Here is a 23,978-nt window from a genome sequence, read left to right as displayed (position 1 = left end):
CGAGATGAATGTTTTATATAAAATATATAATACATGGATTTAATATTAAAGAAACAAGAAAAAATCTGTAGTAGGTATATTTAGTATTGCACCCATGCAAAGCCGGGGAGGCTAGTATTAAATATACTAACTTATCGAGTAAGCAGGCCGCAGTGTGGATCAAGTCAGCTCGGTGGAGTTCCAACAACGAGTCCTCTTGTAACTTCTCCGGTGATATCCCGTAGAGAGCCGGCTGTCGCAGCATCCTTATGTAGAGATATGTGTAGCCTGGAAAACAATAATAATAATATTTATTTGCCAATAACAGTAATACAGAAGTAAATGACACATACAGAGTACTTAGAAAAACATTTAACAAGATAGTAGATTAATGACCCCATTCTAGGAAAATCATGTGTTATGGGTACAAATAGAGGTTGAAACATTTAGTGAAAAGATATGGCACATATGGCAGAATGTCTACGAAATTAGACACATGCAGGTTTCCTCGCGATGTTTTTCTTCACGAGATGAATTATAAACACAATTTACGCAAATTAATATTCTTGTGTGGTGCTTGCCTGGGTTCAAATCCGCAATCATCGATTAAGACGCACGCGTTCACATATAACCGTTTTTTTTTTGTGTTTAGTCAATGATATTCTAATAAACAGATATGTTATAGCCATATTAAACAAAAGAAAAAAGTGTGCCGCGACGGGACCGTTTATTTTACATTTCGTTACAAGTAAAAAGGATAGCTTGATAAAAACAATTAGTAAAAGGGATAACTAGATGTTTTAATTACGCAAAACGTAACGTAACGTAAAACGACTAAAGGCAAACGTCCCAATTAGGACGTTTTCTAGTCTTTACTTTTTGCGCGTTAATAACATATGTTTACTAGAACATCATTGTGTTTAGTCCTAAGATTTCTATATTTTTGTTGTGGTCTAAAGTATATTAAAAGTCTTAACAAACAAGCTTGGGAACCAAGATTTCACGTTCATCATACTGCACCACCCACACATTCAAACTGAATCACAACACTATAGTCTGTTCGCGTTAAGAATGCAGTGAGTTGTCATTGTTTACCGGCTTTACTCCGCCCCCTGACCAATCAAATCTTTTTTAACAGCAGGGTGAAGTTGTATGCATATTTGTGTTAAAATTCAAACTAATTATATTTGTTTTAAAGACTAAGTATAATTAATTTAAAAAATACACATTAAAATAAAAAATCGAATCGGGGTGAATAATCAACAAAATTCTTAACACTATATACAATCGTTTGCGAATCGCGATGTAGAAATTTACATATTTTGACATAACGTCATCTAGTAGCTATAGGTTACATTTATTATTACGTGTACAGCTTGAATAAATTAAATATAAATATATAAATAAACAAAATTTATATTATAAAAATGAAAATATCAGTTAATAATTAATTAAATGTGAACTTGACTTTGTAATTTGAAAAGATTTGATTGGTCAAAGGGGGCGGAGTCAGGCCGGTAAAGAATGACAACTCAGTGCATTCTTAACGCGAACAGACTATAAGTACTGCTCTTTGTTGGTAGAGCATATGACGTATGGGCGATATACACGGCGCTTAGCTATTAGTGCGTCGCTCACCGAGCCAGGTGACGGCGTCGCGGACGCTCTGCACGGAGCCGAGCACGATCTCGGCGTTGAGCGCGTCCGGCAGCTTGCCGACCAGCTGCGACTCGATGGGCAGCTGCTGATTCAGCAGCGACAGGTAGTACTGCAGCTCAGAGTGGTTCGTGATCAGGATACCTGGGATATAGTGAGGACAGATTAAAAAAATATTTATTATCTACTTTTCCAACCTTATATGGGACCAAACCAAATTATAAATGGTGCGTGGTATGTTATATACCATAAACAATAGATATGTTTCACTCCTAATATGATATTAGTATTACTATTCTAAATACGTGTATAGTACGACACATTAGATGTAGCATCGGAAAATGCAATGGAATTATAATAAAACCGATTACTGCCGATTTACACAACCAATAGAAATAGCTCCCTATCGCGCCATTCGACGCTATTCGTCGCTATAGATTCACGCGTCAGAGAAAGCAAGTGCATACATCGACGCGTCAAATTGACGAATATATTAGGTCATACGATATTACAAGTTATTACGTTTGTGTAAAGATCATATTCGCATATTGATGATTTGAAGTAGAGTACTTAATCGGATGTGTTGGTTTTACGAATTTTGCCGATGCGACATCTAAGTTGTGTCGTACTATACGTGTGTACGTGTAGATGTCGCACGCACACATTGACAATAAAGTTAGCTCGTTTCATTTAATTCTTTTGTATTCTGACACTCTATCTAAACAGATATAACTTTTTCATTCAACCCTTCGAGATAATATACGATAATACTACCCAATCCTCACACCACGTACACATAAAATCAAATCAAATCAAAATAAACTTTATTCAAGTAGGCTTTTACGAGCACTTTTGAATCGTCATTTTACAATTAAGTGAAGCTACCAACCGTTCGGAAAGTGGATTCTACCGAGAAGAACCGGCAAGAAACTCAGTAGTTACTCTTTTTTAAAATTTAAAAAATACAAAGTCATGTAAATTAAATACAATTATTTAAATGAATATACCCTGCTTGGAAATCAACAGGTATTAACTCCACGTTTTTAATCATCTATAAAATCTTGTATCGAATAATATGTATTTTTTACAAACGATTTGAATTTACTAAACGGCAAAGTTAAAAATATCTGCGGAATTTTATTATACAACCCATCAGGTGAAACCCTGAGGTCACAGGGTCACAATGCACGCTCACCCTCGCCCTTGGTGTCGTACTGCGGCCGGCCAGCTCGGCCCAGCATCTGCAGCACGTCGAGCGCGCCCAGCTCGCTCCAGCGGCCCTTCTCGGGGCTGTACACCTGCGTGCCCTTCACGATCACGGTGTGCGCTGGCAGGTTCACACCCCACGCCAGTGTCGCCGTTGATACCAGCACCTGAAGATAAATAAATAAATATGAGACAACAGGGATGTTATGGATATGAAATTTCGGTTACGGATTGGATACGGATATAGGAATGATTATTATACCGGATACGGTTACGGATACGGATAATAAATTATTTCGGATTATCCGTTACTTTCGGTTACGGATATTATATTTTTAAGGAATTTTAAAAGTAAAATACAAAATACAAATAGGTAATAAAGTAGTTTTATTTCGTTTTTGGCAGGAATTACAATCAGTCCGTGAGAAATTAATACAGCTATTTAAAATAAAAATAAATATAAATAATTATATTGAGTATTATCTATCCGAAACTTTAATTTCGGATTCGGTTACGGTTACGGATGATTTTTTATATCGGATATCCGATAGTTTCGGTTACGGTTACGGAGCTCCCTAACACCCCTATGAGACAACATCACATACATTACTCTGATCCCAATGTAAGTAGCTGAAGCACTTGTGTTAGGGAAATCAGAAGTAACGACGGTACCACAAACACCCAGACCCAAGACAACGTAGAAAACTAATGGTAATCTACATCGACTCAGCCAGGAATCGAACCCGGGACCTCAAAGTGGCGTACCCATGAAAACAGGTGGACACACCACTCGACCGTGGAGGTCGATAGATAGTATTAGAGATTCGATACATTTCGATAGTTAGGAAGATAGTATTAGAGATGTGTGAATAACAAATGTATTTAGATTTAATGCATAGTTTGGACAGACATCCATTCATAGAGCACTGGCACTGGCACTGGAATGTCTATGGACTATGTATGATCTGCAAGAGTTGACTTGAGTGCAAGTCCACGAGTTTCGAGGTTTCAAGGGTTCGATTCCCAGCCGAGTCGATGTAGAAAAAGGTTCATTAGTTTTCTACGTTGTCTTGGGTCTGGGTGTTTGTGGTAGCGTGGTAACTTCTGATGTTCCACAACACAAGTGCTTCAACTACTTACATTGGGATCAGAGTAATGTATGTGATATGGTCCAATTTATTTAGATATTATTTTGATAGTTTTGATAGGTAGAGTCGAGATGGCCCAGTGGTTAGAACGCGTGCATCTTAACCGATGCTTGCGAGTTCAAACTCAGACAAGCACCTCTGTTTCATGTGCTTAATTTGCGTTTATAATTCATCTCGTGCTCAGCGGTGAAGGAAAACATCGTGAGGAAACCTGCATGTGACAAATTTCATAGAAATTCTGCCACATGTGTATTCCACCAACCCGCATTGGAACAGCGTGGTGGAATATGTTCCAAACCTTCTCCTCAAAGGGAGAGGAGGTCTTTAGGCCAGCAATGGGAATATACAGGCTGTTGTTGGTTGATGGGTAGCATGTATGTACCTGTATGTGTCTGTCAGCGAATAGGTGTGACAAATTTCATAGAAATTCTGCCACATGTGTATTCCACCAACCCGCATTGGAACAGCGTGGTGGAATGTGTTCCAAACCTTCTGCTCAAAGGGAGAGGTCTTTAGGCCAGCAATGGGTATTTACAGGCTGTTGTTGGTTGATGGGTAGCATGTATGTACCTGTATGTGCCTGTCAGCGAACAGGTCCTCGACGAGAGTCCGGTCCACGCGGCTCATGCCGGCGTGATGGATCGCGAAACCGTACGGCAGCAGCTCCCGGAGCTCCGGATTCTTGACCTGCTCCGCTTCGGTCCTCAGGACTTCCACGCTGGCCGAACCTTCCCTGTTAAACAAATGTCATATTAATGTCAAAGTTCTCATCATTCAATATGGAAGCGTTACATTTGCCCAAACAAACATTAGAAAGTATTTAATTTCAGTTGTCTGTCAGTCTGTCTGTCGCTGTTGTCTTAGATTTTCGCGATTACTAGACATTGAAATAAAACTAGTTTTAACGGATTTGAATCGCGTATATTAATTATTTTTAACATCCCGACGTTTCGAGCACTTTACGGCGTTCGTGGTCACGGGTAGACTACCCGATAAAAATAATTAATATACGCGATTTAAATCCGTTAAAACTAGTTTTATTTCAATGTCTGTCGCTATTTCACGAGAGAACCGCTGATCGAATTTTGGTACGAAACAAATTTGAACTCCAAGAAAATAACTTCACACTAAAAACGATTTTTGTATATAATACATGAACAGTATAGTTGTATGTGAAGAAACAGTGATAATTTTAGATGTTTCTAATGTGATGTCATGAATAAACAAATTCTTTAGTATATTTAGTACGAGCATTGGACACATTATAGAATAGGACTTCCTCACCTGAGGAACTGCCCGAGAGTGTCCTTTTCCAGGCACATGTCTCGAATCGCGCGCGCCGTCTTCCCGGTCTCCTTGCGGGAGTGCACGAATACGAGAATCTGGAAAAGAGGGGGTGCAATGTACTATTAAAGGGGTAATTTAATATTTGGAATGTAATTTATTTTATTATGTAGATTATTCATAGTTCATTGACCTTCTATAGCGAAAACAAAATTAGGTAATTAATAATAAGCCACTAAAAAAAGTTATTTAAATCTTAGTCACATTTTTATTGAAATCATGCTGTGCCCACGACTTCGTTATCGGATACAACAAAAACAATCTTGTTGTACCCATAATTACTCCTGTGAAAGTCCCTTCAAAATAGGTCCAGCCGTTAAATAAACGGAGAAGCAGACAGACAAAATTTGAAAGAAACAAAATCTAATAATCCTACAACCTTGGTGGGTAGGGCGTTCTGTAAGCCCGTCTGGGTAGGTACCACCCATTCATCAGACATTCTACCGCCAAACGACAGTACTCAGTATTGTTGTGTTCCGGTTTGAAGGCTGAGTGAGCCAGTGTAACTACAGGCACAAGGGACATAACATCTTAGTTCCCAAGGTTGGTGGCGCATTGACGATGTAAGGAATAGTTAATATTTCTTACAGCGTCATTGTCTATGGGCGGTGGTGACCACATACCATCAGGTGGCCCATAAAAAAAATACAGTTCAATAATTTAAATATTTCTTCACACTTATCAAAGCCCTCTCATCCCCTCTATTTTATAATAACTAATAATAAATTGTACCTGATTCCTTCCAGCGTGTTCCATTGCCTTCTCGTAGACAATATCGTTCATCACTTGGAACCTTTTCAGTGCCTTCTTCTCTGTTACGCCGATGTACTGCTGTTCCAGGGCGACCGGTCTGCAATGTAGGTAAAGTACAAATTACACAATCATGACTATTTACAACTGGTTACTCACTCCCCCCCCCCCCCATTTTAAAAGAAAAAATAAGAATAGGCCGACTCCTCCACCGTGTTTAATATTTATTACGTAAGGATACATACTAAAGGATATATACTAAAGGAAAAAATTTATACACGTTAAATTTTTAGGTTTATTTTTTGTTGATTTATTTTATTGTTTATCTTTCAAAAGTAACAATTTTTTTGGAATGTTTATTTGTGATCTTAAAGATTCTAAAAGCTAATCATTCTAGGGAACGTTGAAGAGTCGAGATGGCCCAGTGGTTAAAACGCGTGCATCTTAACCGATGATTGCGGGTTCAAACCCAGGCAAGCACCGCTGATTCATGTGCTTAATTTGTCTTTACAATTCATCTCGTGCTCAGCGGTGAAGGAAAACATCGTGAGGAAACCTGCATGTGACAAATTTCATAGAAATTCTGCCACATGTGTATTCCACCAACCCACATTGGAACAGCGTGGTGGAATATGTTCCAAACGTTCTCCTCAAAACGAGAGGAGGCCTTTACCCCAGCAGTGGGAATTTACAGGCTGTTGTTGTTGTCTAGTGAACGTCGGCAATCGCGCGGTTTCCGGTGCCGTTTGAAAGTATTTTACTTTGCGTATTTTTTTTGGAGCCGAGATGGTTGCGTTCTTAGAACGCGTGCATATTAATGATTGTCTACTGAATATTCGTTTGCTTTATTTGTGCTTATAACTGATCTCTGCCACATGTAAATTGTGAATTCCACCAACCTTGGAGCAGAGAGAAGAGACACACAGACCAGCAGTGGGAAATTTACAGGCCGTTGTTGTTGTTGTTGTTTTTTTTTGGTCTTACTTAAGAACGATCGATCGATTTGCTGTCAATGTCAATGATGTTTATTTGGCTCCTATTATATGTGGAATAGAGTGTATGTATGTATGTGTGTTTCAACATACCTGAATGAGTTATCAAAGTAGAACAGGCCCTTCTCCGGCTTGACCCTCAGGAAGGCTGCGACGTCCGTGTAGTTCGGCAACGTGGCAGACAGACCCACGAGTCGAACCTGCGTACGTTGGAAATTAAATTGAGATATTCTTTATTACTTACATAATAAAAAAATTATATGTTATAATACTTATGATATTAGTGTTTATATGTAAAGATAAATAAATAAATATGAATGTTTGTAGCAGTCGCCTCTGTGGAGCTGTCATTTTTTACACGAATTATAGAATTACCCGGTGAATCAAGTGGTTATATGTATGTCGAAATTTCAAAAAGTTTTATTAGAATTTATTTCCTTTTTTTATCATACATACAGGCGACTTCAGTATGGCGTAGAAAACGTGCAAAAAAATGGGATATTTTAAAGAATATCGAAGGAAAAATATCACAAACGTGAACGACTAAATTTATATTTTGAATATCCATCATGTCTGATAACGAGTATATGCCTAACTCCTCGTTATATATAAAACATAGACTGGTCAGGCCAATAGAGCCCATTCTTCTCCGTAGAATACAAATTTTACCGAGAAGAACCGACAAGAAACTTAGTGTTGTCTTAAATTTTCGCGATTATTACACATTTAAATAAAACTAGTTATAACGGATTTGAATCGCGTATATTAATTATTTTTGGCACTTTACAGCGTTCGTGGTCACGGGTAGTCCTCAGTCTACCCGTGACCACGAACCACCACCGTCGACCACGAGATTCAAATCCGGTATAACTAGTTTTATTTAAACGACAAGAAACTTAATTGCTCTTTTATTTCTTGTATTCGCTTAGTGCATTTCGACATGTCAAAGTCTAGAGGTAGGTAAGCTGTTAGCGCGATGCGCGTGCGCATTAGGTTTCTTGTAATCGGTCGGTGCTTTTCGACATGTCAAAGCCTAGAGTGAGGTAAGCTGTTAGCGCGATGCGCGTGCGCACCTCCTCCTGCGTGTGCTCGACGGTGCGCAGCGTGCGCGCCACGAGCGCCTCCAGCACGGGCCCGCGCTCGTCGTGCAGCAGGTGCACCTCGTCGATGATGACCAGCCGCACCAGGCTCGTGAACGAGCGCTCGCCGCCTGCCGCACACACACACACAGATACATAGTCTTATGGCTAAAGCTAACCGACACACACACACACAGGTCACACACACACACACACACACACACAGGTCGCACAGATACACAGCTCTATGTCTAAAGCTAACCACAGCTTCGCAAGGGTGCAACGCTGATACTAAATATACTACAGAATTTAATAATATATTTTTGTTATATGCTACTTTGTTTTATACTACGTAATGATAAAATATAATAACATGTTTATGAACATAATTTCGTGATCATTTCTAATTTCAAATATAATATATGGCGAATGTTCGACCAATTTTAAAACGACGTAAATACAACAAACAAACAACAAACAACTAAGTATATACAGAACTTGTTTATTTAAAGTAAAAAAGTAAAGTAACAGCCTGTAAATTTCCCACTGCTGAGCTAAAGGCCTCTCCCTTTTAAGGAGAGGGCTTGGAACATGTTCCACCACGCTGTTCCAATGCGGGTTGGCGGAATACACATGTGGCAGAATTTCTATGAAATTTGTCACATGAGGAAACCCTCACGATGTTTTCCTTCACCGCATTGTTGTTTATTTACGACATCACATTAGAAACTTCTGAAATTATCAGCGTTTCTTTACTATATTGTCCATGTAATATTTGCGACTTTGTTTTATACTATGTAATGATAAATAATAATGTTTTTGGTCATAATTTCATGGCCATTTCTTTCATTTCTAATTTCAAATATAATATATGGAGAACTTTCAACCAATTTTAAAACGACGTAAATACAAAATGTCGCATCTTATATTGGATTAATTAGATTACAATCTGTTTCGCGTCAAATCATCAACTGTCGAAAGCTCTTCCTTTAAGTTCTTCATTGGTCGGTCTTACTGTAAAGAGCGACCAATCATATATCACCATTATTATTCGGTAGTTTACAATCTATCGAAGTAAATTCTAACGATGTTTGTAATGTTATGGTAACACATACAACTTTACTTATGAAATATTATAGAGCTGAGATGGCCCAGGGGTTAGAACGCGTGCATCTTAACCGATGATTGCGGGTTCACACCCAGGTAAGCACTATAAATATGTGCTTATTAATTTATGTTATAATTCATCTCGTACTCGGTCATCAGAAAAACATTTTAAAGGAAACCTGCGTGTGTCTAATTTCATCGATATTCTGCCACATGTGCATTCCACCAACCCGCATTGGAACAGCTTTTTGGAATATGTCCCAAGCCCTCTCCTTAATAGAAGAGGAGGCCTTATCTCAGCAGTGGGAAAATTACTGTTACTTTATGAAATATTTCATTGTAAGCTGATAGCGCTGTCCTATAAGTGTTACTTTAATTTATGAAATATTTCATTGTAAGCTGATAGCGCTGTCCTATAAGTGTTACTTTACTTTATGAAATATTTCATGGATTTAAAGCGCTTTCCAGCGCCACAAGTGTCGTTAAGACTAACCCTTCCTCGTGACGATGTCCCACTTCTCCGGCGTGCACACAATGAGCTGCGTGGCGTCGATCTGCTCGCGCGTCAGCTGGTGGTCGCCGGTCAGCTCGGACACCTTCATGTTGTAGGCTGCGAGGCGCTTGCTGAAGTTGCCCACCTGGGAAACCACTCGTTCGTGTATTGAACGTACTCAAATAACGGATAAATGCAAATAACGATTTTGTTTTTATGGAATAGGTTGGCGGACGAGCATATGGGCCACCTGATGGTATGTGGTCACCATCACCCATAGACAATGACGCTGTAAGAAATATTAACTATTCCTTACAATGTCAATGCGCCACCAACCTTGGGTACTAAGATGTTATGTCCTATGTGCCTGTAGTTACACTGGCTCACCCTTCAAACAAGAACACAACAATACTGAGTACTGTTATTTGGCGGTAGAATAACTGGTGAGTGGGTGGTACCTACCCAGACGGGCTTGCACAGAGCCCTACCGCCAAGAACTAACGACTAAAAACTAAGTTAATTTTAATCTTAATGTCATTTTATTCAGAACTAGCTGTGAACGCGACATTTTTTTTAGAATTTAACGAGAAATATCTTGTTGTAGGCTAACTTATTACATCAGCTAGCTGCCTGTGAAAGTACACTAAAAATCGGTCCAACCGTTCCAGAGACTAGCTGTGCCCGCCACATTGTATGAGTTTTACTTTTTTACTTTACTATGTTGTCTTGGGTCTGTGTGTTTGTGGTACCGTCGTTACTTCTGATTACTTACTTACATTGGGATCAGAGTAATGTATGATGGTGCCCAATATTTAAAAAATAAAAATACATATCCAGCCATTCCACAGATAAACCGAAATAAACAAACAGACAGACAAATATTTAAAAAAAAAATGTTGTTTCGGTATACGTACCGTATAATCATATGTACATAAGAATTAAGTGAAAAGCGGTTATTCGACTATGTCAATTAGACAGTGTGTAGGTTACCATCTCCTGCACGAGCGAGCGCATGGGCGCGACGTAGATGACCTTGAAGTCGTCCGCGCTGACGGAGCCGTCGTCGTTCACGTGCTTGCCCACCTCGCGCATCACGCACAGCAGCGCCACGTTGGTCTTGCCGGCGCCCGTCGGCGCGCACACCAGCAGATTCTCGTCAGACTCCAGCGCCGCCGACGAGATGCGACTCTGCACACAAATCAAATCAAATCAAATCAAATCTATTTCATTCAAGTAAACTTCACAATGAAGCGTTTTTGAATCGTCAGTAATTAAATACTAACACCGTTTTGGAAAGCAACGACAGCAAATCAAATCAAATCTATTTCATACAAGTAATCTTCACAATGAAGCGTTTTTGAATCGTCGATAATTAAATACTACCACCGTTTTGGAAAGCAACGATAGCAAATCAAATCAAATCAAATCAAATCTATTTCATCCAAGTAAACTTCACTATGAAGCGTTTTTGAATCGTCGATAATTAAATACTACCATCGTTTCGTAAAGCAGCTTTTAAGAAACGGCAAGGTACTCGCAAAATTCGTTGCGTAGTTTTAAAGATTTTTTTATTATACTATGTAGTGATACAGAATCACAATCCAAGTATATTAATTGAGTATAAGTATAATATAGAAGTCTTACTTTATATGTTTTTTACTTTCATTTCACATCGAAATCTTGGTACTGGTAATGGTACGAACCATTAAAAATATATTGAAGATCCTTCAGTAATTATAATAATTTTTCTTAATACTCTTTTTGGTTAATATAACCCTTTGAATCTCAATCGTGAAATATTGACAGGCGACTCATAGCTTTATGGCTACTCTTGGGAGTGATTAGTCAGCCATTAACAGTCCTACAGATAAAATAGATAGATAGATAGATAGATAGATAGATAACCTGTATCCTGTTCAACGTCTTGAAGCCTTCAAACGCTGGCTGAACGTATTTCGGTAACTTCTCTATCGGCACGAGCGTCTCGTTCTCTTCGAAAGGTTTCGGCTTCAGAGCCGGCACGTGAACCTCTTCGTAACCTTAAATAAAAAAAACATATATATATTGTTGGAATAAACAAGCAACATCAGCGTCAAGTCATACAACATCCCTATTAAAAAAAAAAAAAAGGCGGGAGATTTGTGGTTGACGCATTGAGAATTGCAATTATAATTATTACGGTGCAATGTGATTATTGATGGTTATTTGTGTTGTAGACTAAATGTTTTTCTATTGCGGTAGATTGATTGTTATTTTAAATTAAAGATAATTGGGTTAGAGGTTAACCTACTTCCTACTTCTGGTTGTAAAAATACGTATAAAAATGACCGAAATGGCCAATAATATAACCGAAAGATGGCTAGTAGTTAGAACGCATCCATCTTAACCGATGATTGCGGGTTCAAACCCAGGCAAGCACAACTAATTGTTCACGTGCTGTTTGATGACGAATGAAAGATCTATCGATCCAGGAAACTCAATTTTATTTCGAACAATGCCTTACATATCGTAACAAAACGAAGACAACTATAGCGCGATTTAAAATCCTACTAATGCCATCTATTAATGACAACTATACTAGCGGCAAGATACGATGGCCGTTTTTACACATTAAAAAAGTGATGTGAAATGTAAATTTATTATCGATATAATATATTCAAATCTTTGTTTTTTTGCAAGTAATTTAATTTAACTTTGATCATTATATCGTTTTTCTATCTGATTTCTAAATACACTTGATCCTGATCTAACATAGTTGAGTCGTGATGGTAAAGGTTACTCTAATGACCGGAAAACCTCCTTCGTCTTTCCCATGTAATAATGTAGGTACGTTCTGTTGCCTGATCTGAATACTAAATAACACCAACTACGAGGTCGAGTGTGAGAGTATGACGTACACGTTTACAAAAAAAAAAAAGTTATCTTCGCGGTACCCTTATATTTGTAGTTTAGAAATCACATGCGATAAATTTTATGACTAACTGCACGTCACTATTGACAATAAAGAACAACAATTTGCTCCTTTGATGTAATTATTTATAAAATACGAAACTTCATGAGCGGGCAAACGTCAAAACGGCCATCATAGCGTGCCGCTACTATAATAAAAATAATTTGATTAACATGAACATGAACACATGCTTAATTTGTGTTTATAATTCACCTCGTGCTCAACGGTGAAGGAAAACATCGTGAGGAAACCTGCATGTGTCTAATTTCATAGAAATTGTGACACTTATGTATTCCACCAACCCGCATTGGAACAGAGGGAGTGGAGGCCTTAGCCCACCAGTGGGAAATTTACAGGCTGTTGTTGTTAATACTAAAATCTTTGAATTTTATATTATCAATGTATCATTATGATAGTTAAGGATTACTTTATTCAAAATGTATAATATTATGCATGAACTGATTCTTAACACCGACTGATGACCAACATACTGAAAACTATATGAGTTATATATACATGTATATTCACATGTATTCACTCACAAAGATCCACCACACTAATTTAAATCTCGTAATAAACTTAACTAATATAATCAAATTTTTATTTTTTTTATTGTCGCTACTGGTAAACAGCCTCACGCACACGAAGATATCTTGTAAGCACGATTGTTGACCTACACGACTGTACTACTGTCGAATAATGCACGGCGATTTGTTTAATCAAATTTAATTGTCCAGCATTTTTTGTTTTCAGACTCCACATTAATGTATTATTTTTTTGCTGACCGTACTTATGATTGCATATTCCGCTATTAATAAATAATTTGAATTCTCACACCTCCAACTTCACTCACCTTTCCTCTGCTTCCTGAACGAACCAGGTGGCAGCTGACAGCGCTTGTTGGCCATCAGATGTGAACCGGCTGCGAACACCAGTTCCTCGAGCTGCAGCACCTTCCTGTTGCCGCCGACGGTACCACCACTGCTGGCGGGCTCTGTGCCGGTCTTGTGGCGCTTTCGCGGCTGTTCTGATTGTTCGGCCGTCTGTAAAATTATAAATATGTAATGTTAATAAAACTTCAGCGAAAACTAACGAAAATTAAAAAAAAAAATTTATGTTATAAGTTGGCGGACGAGCATACAAGCCACCTGATGGTAAGTGGTCACCATCACCCATAGACAATGACGCTGCGAGAAATATTAACTATTCCTTACATCGTCAATGCGCCACCAACCTTGGGAACTAAGATGTTATGTCCCTTGTGCCTGTAGTTACACTGGCTCACTCACACTTCAGACCGGAACACAACAATACAAGACGTGCTTGCACAAATGCCCTACCACCAAGTAAAGTATATAAATACTTCTCACGATACCTAATTTTTTGAATAATGACTGGTATTTTAGAAGTTATACGGAAATAGATGAACATACATAGAATATTCATAGCACGTGAATAGCATAATTTGTTTTTATAATTCACACGTGCTCGGCGGTGAAGGAGAACATCGTGAGGAAACCTGCATGTGTCTAATTTCATAGATTGTTATCTTTTTTTTTTGTAATATTTTTGTATCTGTATCTCAAAAGATAAGTATTATTATTATGTAGCTAGACAGTGATCTTCAGCAGTGCTGTGTACGTCTGTAATTGGTACAAACATCATATTAGTGTCAGTTTTAAATGTTTAGTTTTAAGTGTTTAATGTATGTACTGTTGATGTGCCATTCAAATAAATAAAATAAAATAGATATTCTGGCACATGTGTATTCAAACAACCTGCATTTAAACAGCGTGGAATATGTTCCAAACCTCCTCAAAGGGAGAAGAGGTCTTAGCCCAGCTGTGGGAAATTTACAGTCTGTTCTTGTATATTATATAAGTGTATAATGGGTGTTTTATATAATGCCCACCTCATCATCCCCCTTCCCGGTATCCAACTGCGCCAGTATCTTCTGCAAGTGAGGCTGTTTCGACATCTCCTCTCTGATCGCAGCTCGCTCGCTCTCCGATTGAGACGAAGCTAGCTTCGTGCAATAGAGGACTGAAAGAGAGAGATATACATGTAAGAAATCGAGTATATAGAGACTACTAACGCCATCTAGTTTAATTATTATATTTTTTTATTATTATTATATTTAAGGAATAAGGAACAAAGAATAAGGAATAGCACAGCAACCAAAACACAATAGGCGATAGGCTACAATATTCGACCAATCACAGCGGTTGAATACCTGCTACTAGTTACGTGCTGCTGTTAGTTTTGCGACACTTCGTTGAAAAAATGCCCTGCGATTGGCTGGCTATAAGAAATAAGAAACAAATTCCCACCCGAAGGAAATTTTATTCTTATTTCTTATTCCTTATTTTTCAATTATGAATTGATTAACAGTGCTGCCATCTGGATTCCATTTTTCCTTATTCCTAATCTCTTACATCTTATTTTTTTCATTGTGTAATGGGCTTAAGCTTTTTTATTTTGAGTATTTCTATTTACTAAAACATGACAATAAATTAAGAGTTACAATTTTGAATAATGAAATATGTAATAATGTATTGTAATATTCAGTAATGAGCTAAGTTATTTTGAGAATAATTTCAGTTCAAAAAAGAAAGATTCAAATCCAATATCTTTAATCCGACGTAACTTTATAGTAAAATATTTTCTAATCGACAATATTCAAACTTTTCCACGGCAAACTCCGGAAGAAAATAACTTAGTAACTCTTTTTAAACAAATCAGATTTACTGTAAATCTAATTTGTTTTAAAATGTACAAATAAAGGCTACTTTTATTTAATACTAGAAGTCGCCCGCGGTCTTGCTCGCGTTTAAGAGTTGGTTGTCATGTGTCAGTCATAAAAAGCTGTTGTCATTTCTTGCAGTTCAAGTTTGCTTCATACCAAACTTATCAAATTGTTCGTAAAAGATTCTTTCACATTTATAATATTAATATAGATTTTTATATTGTTAAATCAAATCGAGTCGAGATGGCCCAGTGGTTAGAACGCGTGCATCTTAACCGATGATTGCAGGTTCAAACCCAGGCAAGCACCGCTGTTTCATGTGCTTAATTTGTCTTTATAATTCATCTCGTGCTCAGCGGTGAAGGAAAACATCGTGAGGAAACCTGCATGTGACAAATTTCATAGAAATTCTGCCACATGGGTATTCCACCAATGCGGGTTGCATTGGAACAGCGTGGTGGAATATGTTCCAAACCTTCTCCTCAAAGGGAGAAAAGGCCTTTAACCCAGCAGTGGGAATTTACAAGCTGTTGTTGTTGTTGTTGTTTGTTGTTGTCATGTGTCAGTCATAAAAAGCCGTTGTCATTTCTTGCAATACAATTTTGCTTCATACCAAATTTATCAAGCTCGGTTCAGCGGTTTGTTCGTGAAAGTCATAGCACATGTATCATATTAATATAGATTTTTATATTGTTAGTATCCCAAATTACTTATATCTATATATAAATCTACATACCAGTATATCTATATTTGTTTAATATCTTCACGAGATCGAAGCAGTCGTACCCGAGAAGCAACACTAGTCTATTCTCCAAATCCCTGTCGTCGGCTGCGTCCGCTAGAGCGCGCAATACCTCTGACGATTTAGCCTGGTACATATAATACAAAGATAAATAATTGATTTTTAAAATCAGATCTGAGTATAATACGACACAATTTAGATGTAGCATCGATTCACAGAAAATAGAAATAGCTCCCTATCGCGCTTTTCGACGCTATTCGTCGCTATAGATTCTCGCGTCAGCTCAACCCGAGAGAGCAAGTGCATGTAAATCGACGCGTCAAATTGACAAATATATTAGGTCATACGATATTACAAGTTATTACGTTTGTGCAAAGATCATAATCGCATGAGAAATAAATATTGATAATTTGGGATGGCGTACTCAATTCGGATGTGATCGGTTTTACGAATTTTGCCGATGCGACATCTAAGTTGTGTCGTACTATATGTTTGTGTAAAGATCATATTCACATGAGAAATAAATATTGATAATTTGAGATAGCTTACTTAATTCGGATGTGATCGGTTTTACGAAATTTGCCGTTGCGACATCTAAATTGTTTTATATTATACAATTTGCGAACTACATCAGTCAACTATGAACGAAATATGATGATTAAGGGTGTGTACGCATGCGTCGGCCTGTGCGTGTGTGCGTGCGTGTGTGTGTGTGTGCGTGTCTGTCTGTGTGTCTGACTGTGTGTGCGTGTGTGTGCGTGCGTGTGTTCGTGCGTGTGTTCGTGCGTGTGTGCGTGTATGGGTGTGCGTGAGCCACCTGCGACAGCATGGCGTCGGGGAAGTGTCGCGAGAGGCGGCGCTGCAGCCAGTAGGCGTCGATGTCGAGCGCGTGCAGCGTCTGCGCCTCGCGCCGCCGCTGCGACTGCGCCTGCGCACCCTCCTCGGACAGCTGACAACAATGTATGTGATTATTATTATTATCTGATGGTAAAATTTTGATATTGATATTTGGGCTTTTATTAATGAGTTGATACATCATACAAGACAAGACAAATTCATAAATCTAAGGGGATGAAACTTAGGATAAAAGTTATGTAAGTTCGTAAGATTTAGTTTTAGAAATATGGAAATAGATGTTTAGAGTTTAAAGACAGTTTTTTTTAAAAAACATAGAGTGAAAATGGGGATGAGAGTTAGCATAGAGGTTCACATTTTTGAACACATCAAACATATGAAAATCAGTGTTTAATCTTCTATTTGTGAATAAAATATATTCTATAATGTTATGCTAAATTCACCTTTTAAGACAGTGATATTAGAGATGATTTTTTTTCTAAATAACAGCTAGTTAGTGAATAAAAATAACATCAAATCTCCCACGAGAGCAATTTAAGTGGTCTTGAACACAAACTTCAATAAAAAAATAAAGAATTTTATTTGTGCTCAATTTTAATCATATGTTTTTATTATTTATCATATAATTTCAGAATAAAGAAATGTTTAATTTATATTTTCAACAATATTCTAATGCACGATGAGACTACAAATATTCTACTATTTATAGGTAGAACTTTTACCTTGATAATTTTGAAAAGTAATTTATTTTTTGTATGTGATATTGTATCTACTGTTGGTTGTCATAATGAAAATAAAATAAATTAAAACTCGACTGAAATTGAGTCTAAGTGAAGTATTTAGCAACAGAGCACTCACTTTAGCGTGGATAGCGTTCTTCTTTCCCTCCCCATCGCTGTCATCGCCCGAACTCTCCTTACCCTCCTCGTTTTCTGAAACATCACCTTCTTCCTTCTCTTCATCGTGGACCTGTAATACAAATAATATATATACTACTAGTAGTCACTCGCGGCTTCGCACGTATTTTAAGCAGTGTAGTTGTCATGTGTTTGGCAAAAAAGTATCATATGTTCTTTCTTGGACTCCAAGTTTGCTTCAGACCAAATTTCATCAAATTCGGTTTGTTTGTGAAAGAATACAGACAGAATTATTTTCACATTTATATTATAAGTATAGATATATCTTAATTAAGAATTGATATATAGAGGATAATTAATATATTAATTTAATATATTTTTTTTAATTTATTTGATGGTAGGGCTTTGTGCAAGCCCGTCTGGGTAGGTACCGACCACTCATCAGTTATTCTACCGCCAAATAACAGTACTCAGTATTGTTGTGTTCCGGTTTGAAGGCTGAGTCAGTGTAACTGCAGGCACAAGGGACATAACATCTTAGTTCCCAAGGTTGGTGGCGCATTGACGATGTGAGGAATAGTTAATATTTCTTACAGCGTCATTGTCTATGAGTGATGGTGACCACTTACCATCAGGTGGCCCATATGCTCGTCCACCAAACTATACCATAAAAAATATATATGCCAGTAACCATAACCTAGAAAAAAGAAATCAATATAATTCAAAGCTATTTCACACTCAAATAATTTTAAAAATAAACATAATTTATGATGAAAAAAAAGGACCTATCACAATCAGCTTGTAAAATAAATAATCAGCTTTGTAACACCACTACATAGCCATATATTAGCAAACGTTAAATAAAAGATATATTTTTACTCTTGGCCCCCTTACCTCTCCATAGGCATCCTCATCATCTTCCTCAGATGACTCTTCAAATTGTACGTTGATGCCGTATGTCTCGTCAATTTCAGTGTTGCCCTCCGTAGCTGAGCTTATAGTGAAGTCTGTGATCTTCTTACCTGTTTAGTTACAATAATATTATGAACAGCCGTGTATCCAAGTTAGGGAGCGTTCAAGTAAAACGTAACGCAATTAGGGGGGAGGGGGGTCTCGTAAAACGTTACAATGCGCTACAGGGGCGGAGGGGGAGGTCTTACAATACATTATGTAACAGTCTTACGTAACATTGTTTTTTTTTTTTTAAATAAAAAATTAGGGAATAAAGACTCCAAAATTGGCAACCCTTTTCATTTACGTTTTACGCGGAATCCCTCGATTGTATTGGCCTGGTCGTCATTTTTGATTTGTTCTCGCAAGTTGGCAAACCTTTTTGTTCATATTTCACGGGGTAACAAACTTTTTTGCGACTTTAGGGTAAGAATGGTCACTTGAGTGTTACGTAACGTTTAGAGAGTGGGAGGGGGATACATAAAAATGTTACGGTGCGTTACAGGGGGAGAAGGGCGGGTCAAAAGTCTTTAAAAATTGAGTTAGGTAATACTTTAACGCTCCCTTAAAACTTTGGTTTATTATAAAGTACAACTCAATGGGAATTTTTATATTTTTATATCAATCCTCGATTATATATAAATGTTTATAAGTTTCGTGTGCGTTAATTTTCTCGAGGATAAAGTTATAGGTTCAGACAGTATAAAAAATAAATACATGAATATCTCTTGAAGAGATTTCCTAATCAATAACATCAAATTTAGTTCATCCATGAAAACGTAAAAATCTAATTTCAGACAGTTACTTTCACATAAATGTAGATAAAGTATATTTTTTTATAAAAATCACAACCAATTATACTAAGAAAAAACATTTAACTAGTACTTTATGAAGATATCTGAGTGACAACAGCATTACTAGTAGTAAAATAACTTACCCAAATTAACCAAGAGTGCGAATCTCTCGTCTGGTATGGGGCCGAGTAACATTTCGACCTCCTTCTTCCTCTCTGGATCCTTTAGTTTATCATTTTTAAGAACTACTAATACCTGAAAGGACACATTCATTATTATTAATTGATTTCATTTATAGGAAATAAACCCGCAATCATCAAGTAGAGAGTCGAGATGGCCCAGTGGTAAGAACGCGCGCATCTTAACCGATAATTGCGTCTTCAAACCTAAGCAAGCACCGCTATATATGTGTTTAATTTGTCTTTATAATTCATCTCGTGCTCAGCGGTCAAGGAAAATCAATCAATTTATAACATACAATAATAAACATAAATTTGTTAGCTGAGTTTTAGTGCATATGCTTTAGTGAAAACAAGATCGGTTCATTATTGTAATCCTTTACATTGCTTATTGTATAGTAATATTATTGAGTTAATAATCATTTTTGTGTAATCCTCTCTTTCATCATTTATTCTATCTAGGGAAGTATCCTTATCACCAAAGTCACTAGTAATTCTCATATTTTATAATGAGTATTCAAAAATTGCAGAGTGTACTAGAATTAACAATATTTTATTTGGATAATAACTAAAATTCAGTAATAATCTATGTCAGCGTGGTGGAATATGTTCTAAGTCCCTAATGAGAGAGGAGGCCATTAGCCAAGCAGTGGGAAGTCTACAGGCTGTTACTTTTTTTTATGTCAAAAGAATAAATTGGACATATTTAAGATAACTAAGAAGAAATACTTCAGCGTATTAATTTGTATATGAGTACAACCTCTTGTTTGGAAACTCCGACACCATAGATATAATGAAAAATTTAGCATAGTGTTATTATGCTAAATTTTTTCATTACATATACCTATGACAGGGATAAATTTGTATGAAATTTTACCTAAACGAAGCCTAGACAGCTAGTCTAAGAATAAAATCTGAAACTCACTTCATCACAAGCTCCACATAATATGTCCCTCGGCTGATCTCCCAGTGCGCTTTGCATAAACGCTAGCAATAACTCGTAAGCATGCCTAGTGTGTTGAGCTCTGGGACGATATAGAACTCCCGCTGGTGTGTCGTCTGCCCATGCTACTCTGGATTTCGATTTAGACAACTCATATGACGCTTCATCTCTTTTTTGTCGTCTGTGAAACAAAATAGGATGATGACTATTTACCTTATAACAAAAGAAATCTAGAACTTCTAGAGTCATTGTCACTCATCAGATACTAACTGAGTGAGTCAGTGTAACTACAGGCATAAGAACATAACATCTTGGTTTCCAAGGTTAGCGGTGCATTGGAGATGTAAGAAATAATTATTATTACTTATTGGGTCATTGTCTACTGGTAGTGGTTACTACTTATCATCAGGACTAGTAGTAATAGTAGTAGTAAATTTATCGTCCGCTTACCTATACCAAAAGAAAAAAATAATAATATTGTTGTATTATATCAGTGTTTATAAGCTTTTTTTGCCAAGCATTGAGGACTACAACTATTTCCTGATATTTTTACAGTAAATTGGTAATAAATCATATTTGTTAGTTCATAGTACCTCCTCTTATGACAAGAATGATACAAATAATATTCATACAAATCGAACTCACTTTGCTTTCCTCTCTTCTGCTTTTTCTGGTTTAGTTCTCTGTGCACGGTCACCCATACGGGTTCCTGTGAGTTTGCCAGAAAGCGACAACACTTCTCCGGTCGCTTCATCGCGACCACGTCGTTCTATTAGCCTCACATCGGCTTGTAACACGAGATTGGAATTCTGAGAAACATCAGATAAAGGAAGTAAATATATAAGTTGATTTTTAAGAAATGTTTTATTATTATATTGCAAAACAAGTAATAAATACTGGATACACGCGATTTATGACGAGAATTGATAAACTCGTAATAATATTATAAATGCGAAGTATTAATAACCAAAAGGGACGCAAACAAAAATATAAGATACGAAATAATTTGTTCATTATACGGAATAATAGCTACACGAAGTATATATATTTCACGATATTGGGTTAGCAGGTGTTTAAATAGTATTAAAAACGTGATTTAAAAATAATATTGCACAATAACAAGAAACTAGAATAACAAATAACTTACGGCTTTATATTCATATTGCAGCTGTCTGGCCGCCGCATCCGCCATGGCGAAATCTTATATTTATATTTGAAAATCACAATTCCCGTTCTTAAATTTAAATTTCCTCAAACGCAATTATAATAAAACGTTATACTTAAAAATATTAACACAACGTAAAACGAGGTTATACCGCTAACGCCATATTTATATAAACGTCAAAAAATATTTAACGTAAATATCTGTGTTGCAAGTACAATGAATGCGTGATGCATTTTAAAACATATTTAATTAATATGAAGTTAAAATTAAAGATAAAATTTAAACATATTTACAAAATTGTTGCTAATATTAAATCATAAAATATATCCATAGAAGTCAATAAATACGTTTCAATTGTATAAAAGATTTTGGCATAGACAATCTTTTTATTTTTGTATAGATAACAACAATGAAGGCAACAACAATAAACTATTTATACATCATACAAAATAGAAATGTCCTCCTATCGTGAAACCCACTCATTTTTTTTTCATATTTGATAAAGCTTAAGCTGTTCTAATTAAATCTTATAATATTTGATCATCTCATATTTTATTAATATATTTATGATGAGAAGCTCTTTTTTTAATTCACATTTGGGTATTTCATGCAACATATTTTAACAACAAACAAACGATGAATTCTATTCAATCCTTTGTTGTGCGTAAGCGATACTATTTATTATAGTTTATGTAAAATCAAAATGTACTTTATTCCAAAAGCTGTAACAAGACAGTATTTTCAAATCCTCATTATAAGAGCTCAATATTATTATCTATCATACTATTGTCGACTATGTATGTTGTTTCTGCCGAGAAGAAACGTCAAACAACTCTGCGATTCTTTAAAAAAAGTACAAGTGGAATCATTTAAGTATATTTATTCTATGAACATCCACGAACATAAACTCCAAGCTCTTCTATTATATACTATATAATCTTGTACTGAATATATATACATACATATATATATATATATATATATATATGTATGTATATATATATATATATATATATATATATTATTTAGTACATTATTGATAGTTTTTTATTATAATCTAGACTAGTGCCCATGATTGAGTGAGGACTACCGATACGATTGACTGAAAAAAAGTACATGGCTAAACTGAAAACTTAATTATATTTAACGCGAACTAATTGGAGTTATTCGCGTGTGGTACAACAACAGTCTAGTATCGTACCCTTTGTATCGTACCCTTTACGAGAAGAAATCTGCGATTCTTTAAAAAAAGTACAAGTGGAATCATTTAAGTATATTTATTCTATGAACATCCACGAACATAAACTCCAAGCTCTTCTATTATATACTATATAATCTTGTACTGAATATATATATCGTACCCTTTGCGTTAAAATAATTAAAAAAAAAAACACCCAAATTCGACCTTGAACCTTTATTCTTAAACAAAAAACGTTAAGAGTAATGTATTCATATTTTTGAATGAAACTGCTGATTAAACATACGTCGTTTAATTTATTGTTATTATTTTTCGATTAATATGTGTCTAATAAATTGCATTAAAATAGAATCATGCTTGTTTGTTTTGATAACCTTCAACAGTGTGTGAGTTCAATCACCTTAAACAGCTGACATTGACAGCTTACGTCATACACACGAGAAATAATGGCACCGTATATCAAAACAAATTTTAAACATTACGGCATGATGTAGATTTAATTAACACGAATGCTTTTGATTTAACACTTCATATATCATCTATTGCGCTTAAGAACATTTCTCTCTTTAAGTCATTGCTGATTTGACTTAAGGAAAGAAAACAGAGTTTTATTTATCATACTATACACAAAATTTATAAGTAAAGCCGTTAATTATAAATAAATTAATAAATTTATGACAATTACCTAAGAATAGGTACACGGATATTCAAAAATCCTTTTTCAACACATGTATTTGCATTACACATTACTATCACGTGATGTAAACATTGAATTGCATAGCGCACGTGTCAGGGCTGTGATTGATGCCTGCTGGCTGTTTTAAGCGAAACCCTTATATTTAAA

At 36.3% G+C, this 23,978-nt stretch overlaps 1 protein-coding gene across 1 annotated transcript in view; it reads right to left on the bottom strand.

Moving 5' to 3' along the window:
- Positions 1-22,117, bottom strand: part of LOC124541396 (putative U5 small nuclear ribonucleoprotein 200 kDa helicase) — a 42,093-nt gene extending 19,976 nt beyond the window's left edge. Inside the window, exons 1-21 of the mRNA XM_047119249.1 lie at positions 21,919-22,117; positions 21,417-21,580; positions 20,754-20,952; positions 19,793-19,904; positions 18,799-18,926; positions 17,906-18,016; positions 17,010-17,141; positions 16,187-16,319; positions 14,617-14,747; positions 13,558-13,747; positions 11,660-11,793; positions 10,745-10,942; positions 9,755-9,899; positions 8,149-8,285; positions 7,169-7,275; positions 6,066-6,183; positions 5,274-5,371; positions 4,560-4,722; positions 2,831-3,008; positions 1,618-1,779; positions 132-267 (exon numbers count right to left, since the gene is read on the bottom strand). Coding sequence (XP_046975205.1) covers positions 132-267; positions 1,618-1,779; positions 2,831-3,008; positions 4,560-4,722; positions 5,274-5,371; positions 6,066-6,183; positions 7,169-7,275; positions 8,149-8,285; positions 9,755-9,899; positions 10,745-10,942; positions 11,660-11,793; positions 13,558-13,747; positions 14,617-14,747; positions 16,187-16,319; positions 17,010-17,141; positions 17,906-18,016; positions 18,799-18,926; positions 19,793-19,904; positions 20,754-20,952; positions 21,417-21,580; positions 21,919-21,963 — 2,921 coding nt within the window. The 5' untranslated portion in view covers positions 21,964-22,117. The remainder of the gene's footprint in view (positions 1-131; positions 268-1,617; positions 1,780-2,830; positions 3,009-4,559; positions 4,723-5,273; positions 5,372-6,065; positions 6,184-7,168; positions 7,276-8,148; positions 8,286-9,754; positions 9,900-10,744; positions 10,943-11,659; positions 11,794-13,557; positions 13,748-14,616; positions 14,748-16,186; positions 16,320-17,009; positions 17,142-17,905; positions 18,017-18,798; positions 18,927-19,792; positions 19,905-20,753; positions 20,953-21,416; positions 21,581-21,918) is intronic.
- Positions 22,118-23,978: the final 1,861 nt, after the last annotated feature.

Source organism: Vanessa cardui, chromosome 28, assembly GCF_905220365.1.
Source record: "Vanessa cardui chromosome 28, ilVanCard2.1, whole genome shotgun sequence".
NCBI lineage: Eukaryota > Metazoa > Arthropoda > Insecta > Lepidoptera > Nymphalidae > Vanessa > Vanessa cardui.
The sequence above is the reverse complement of the archived record's forward strand: the minus strand, read 5'-3'. Positions and strand labels throughout refer to the sequence as shown.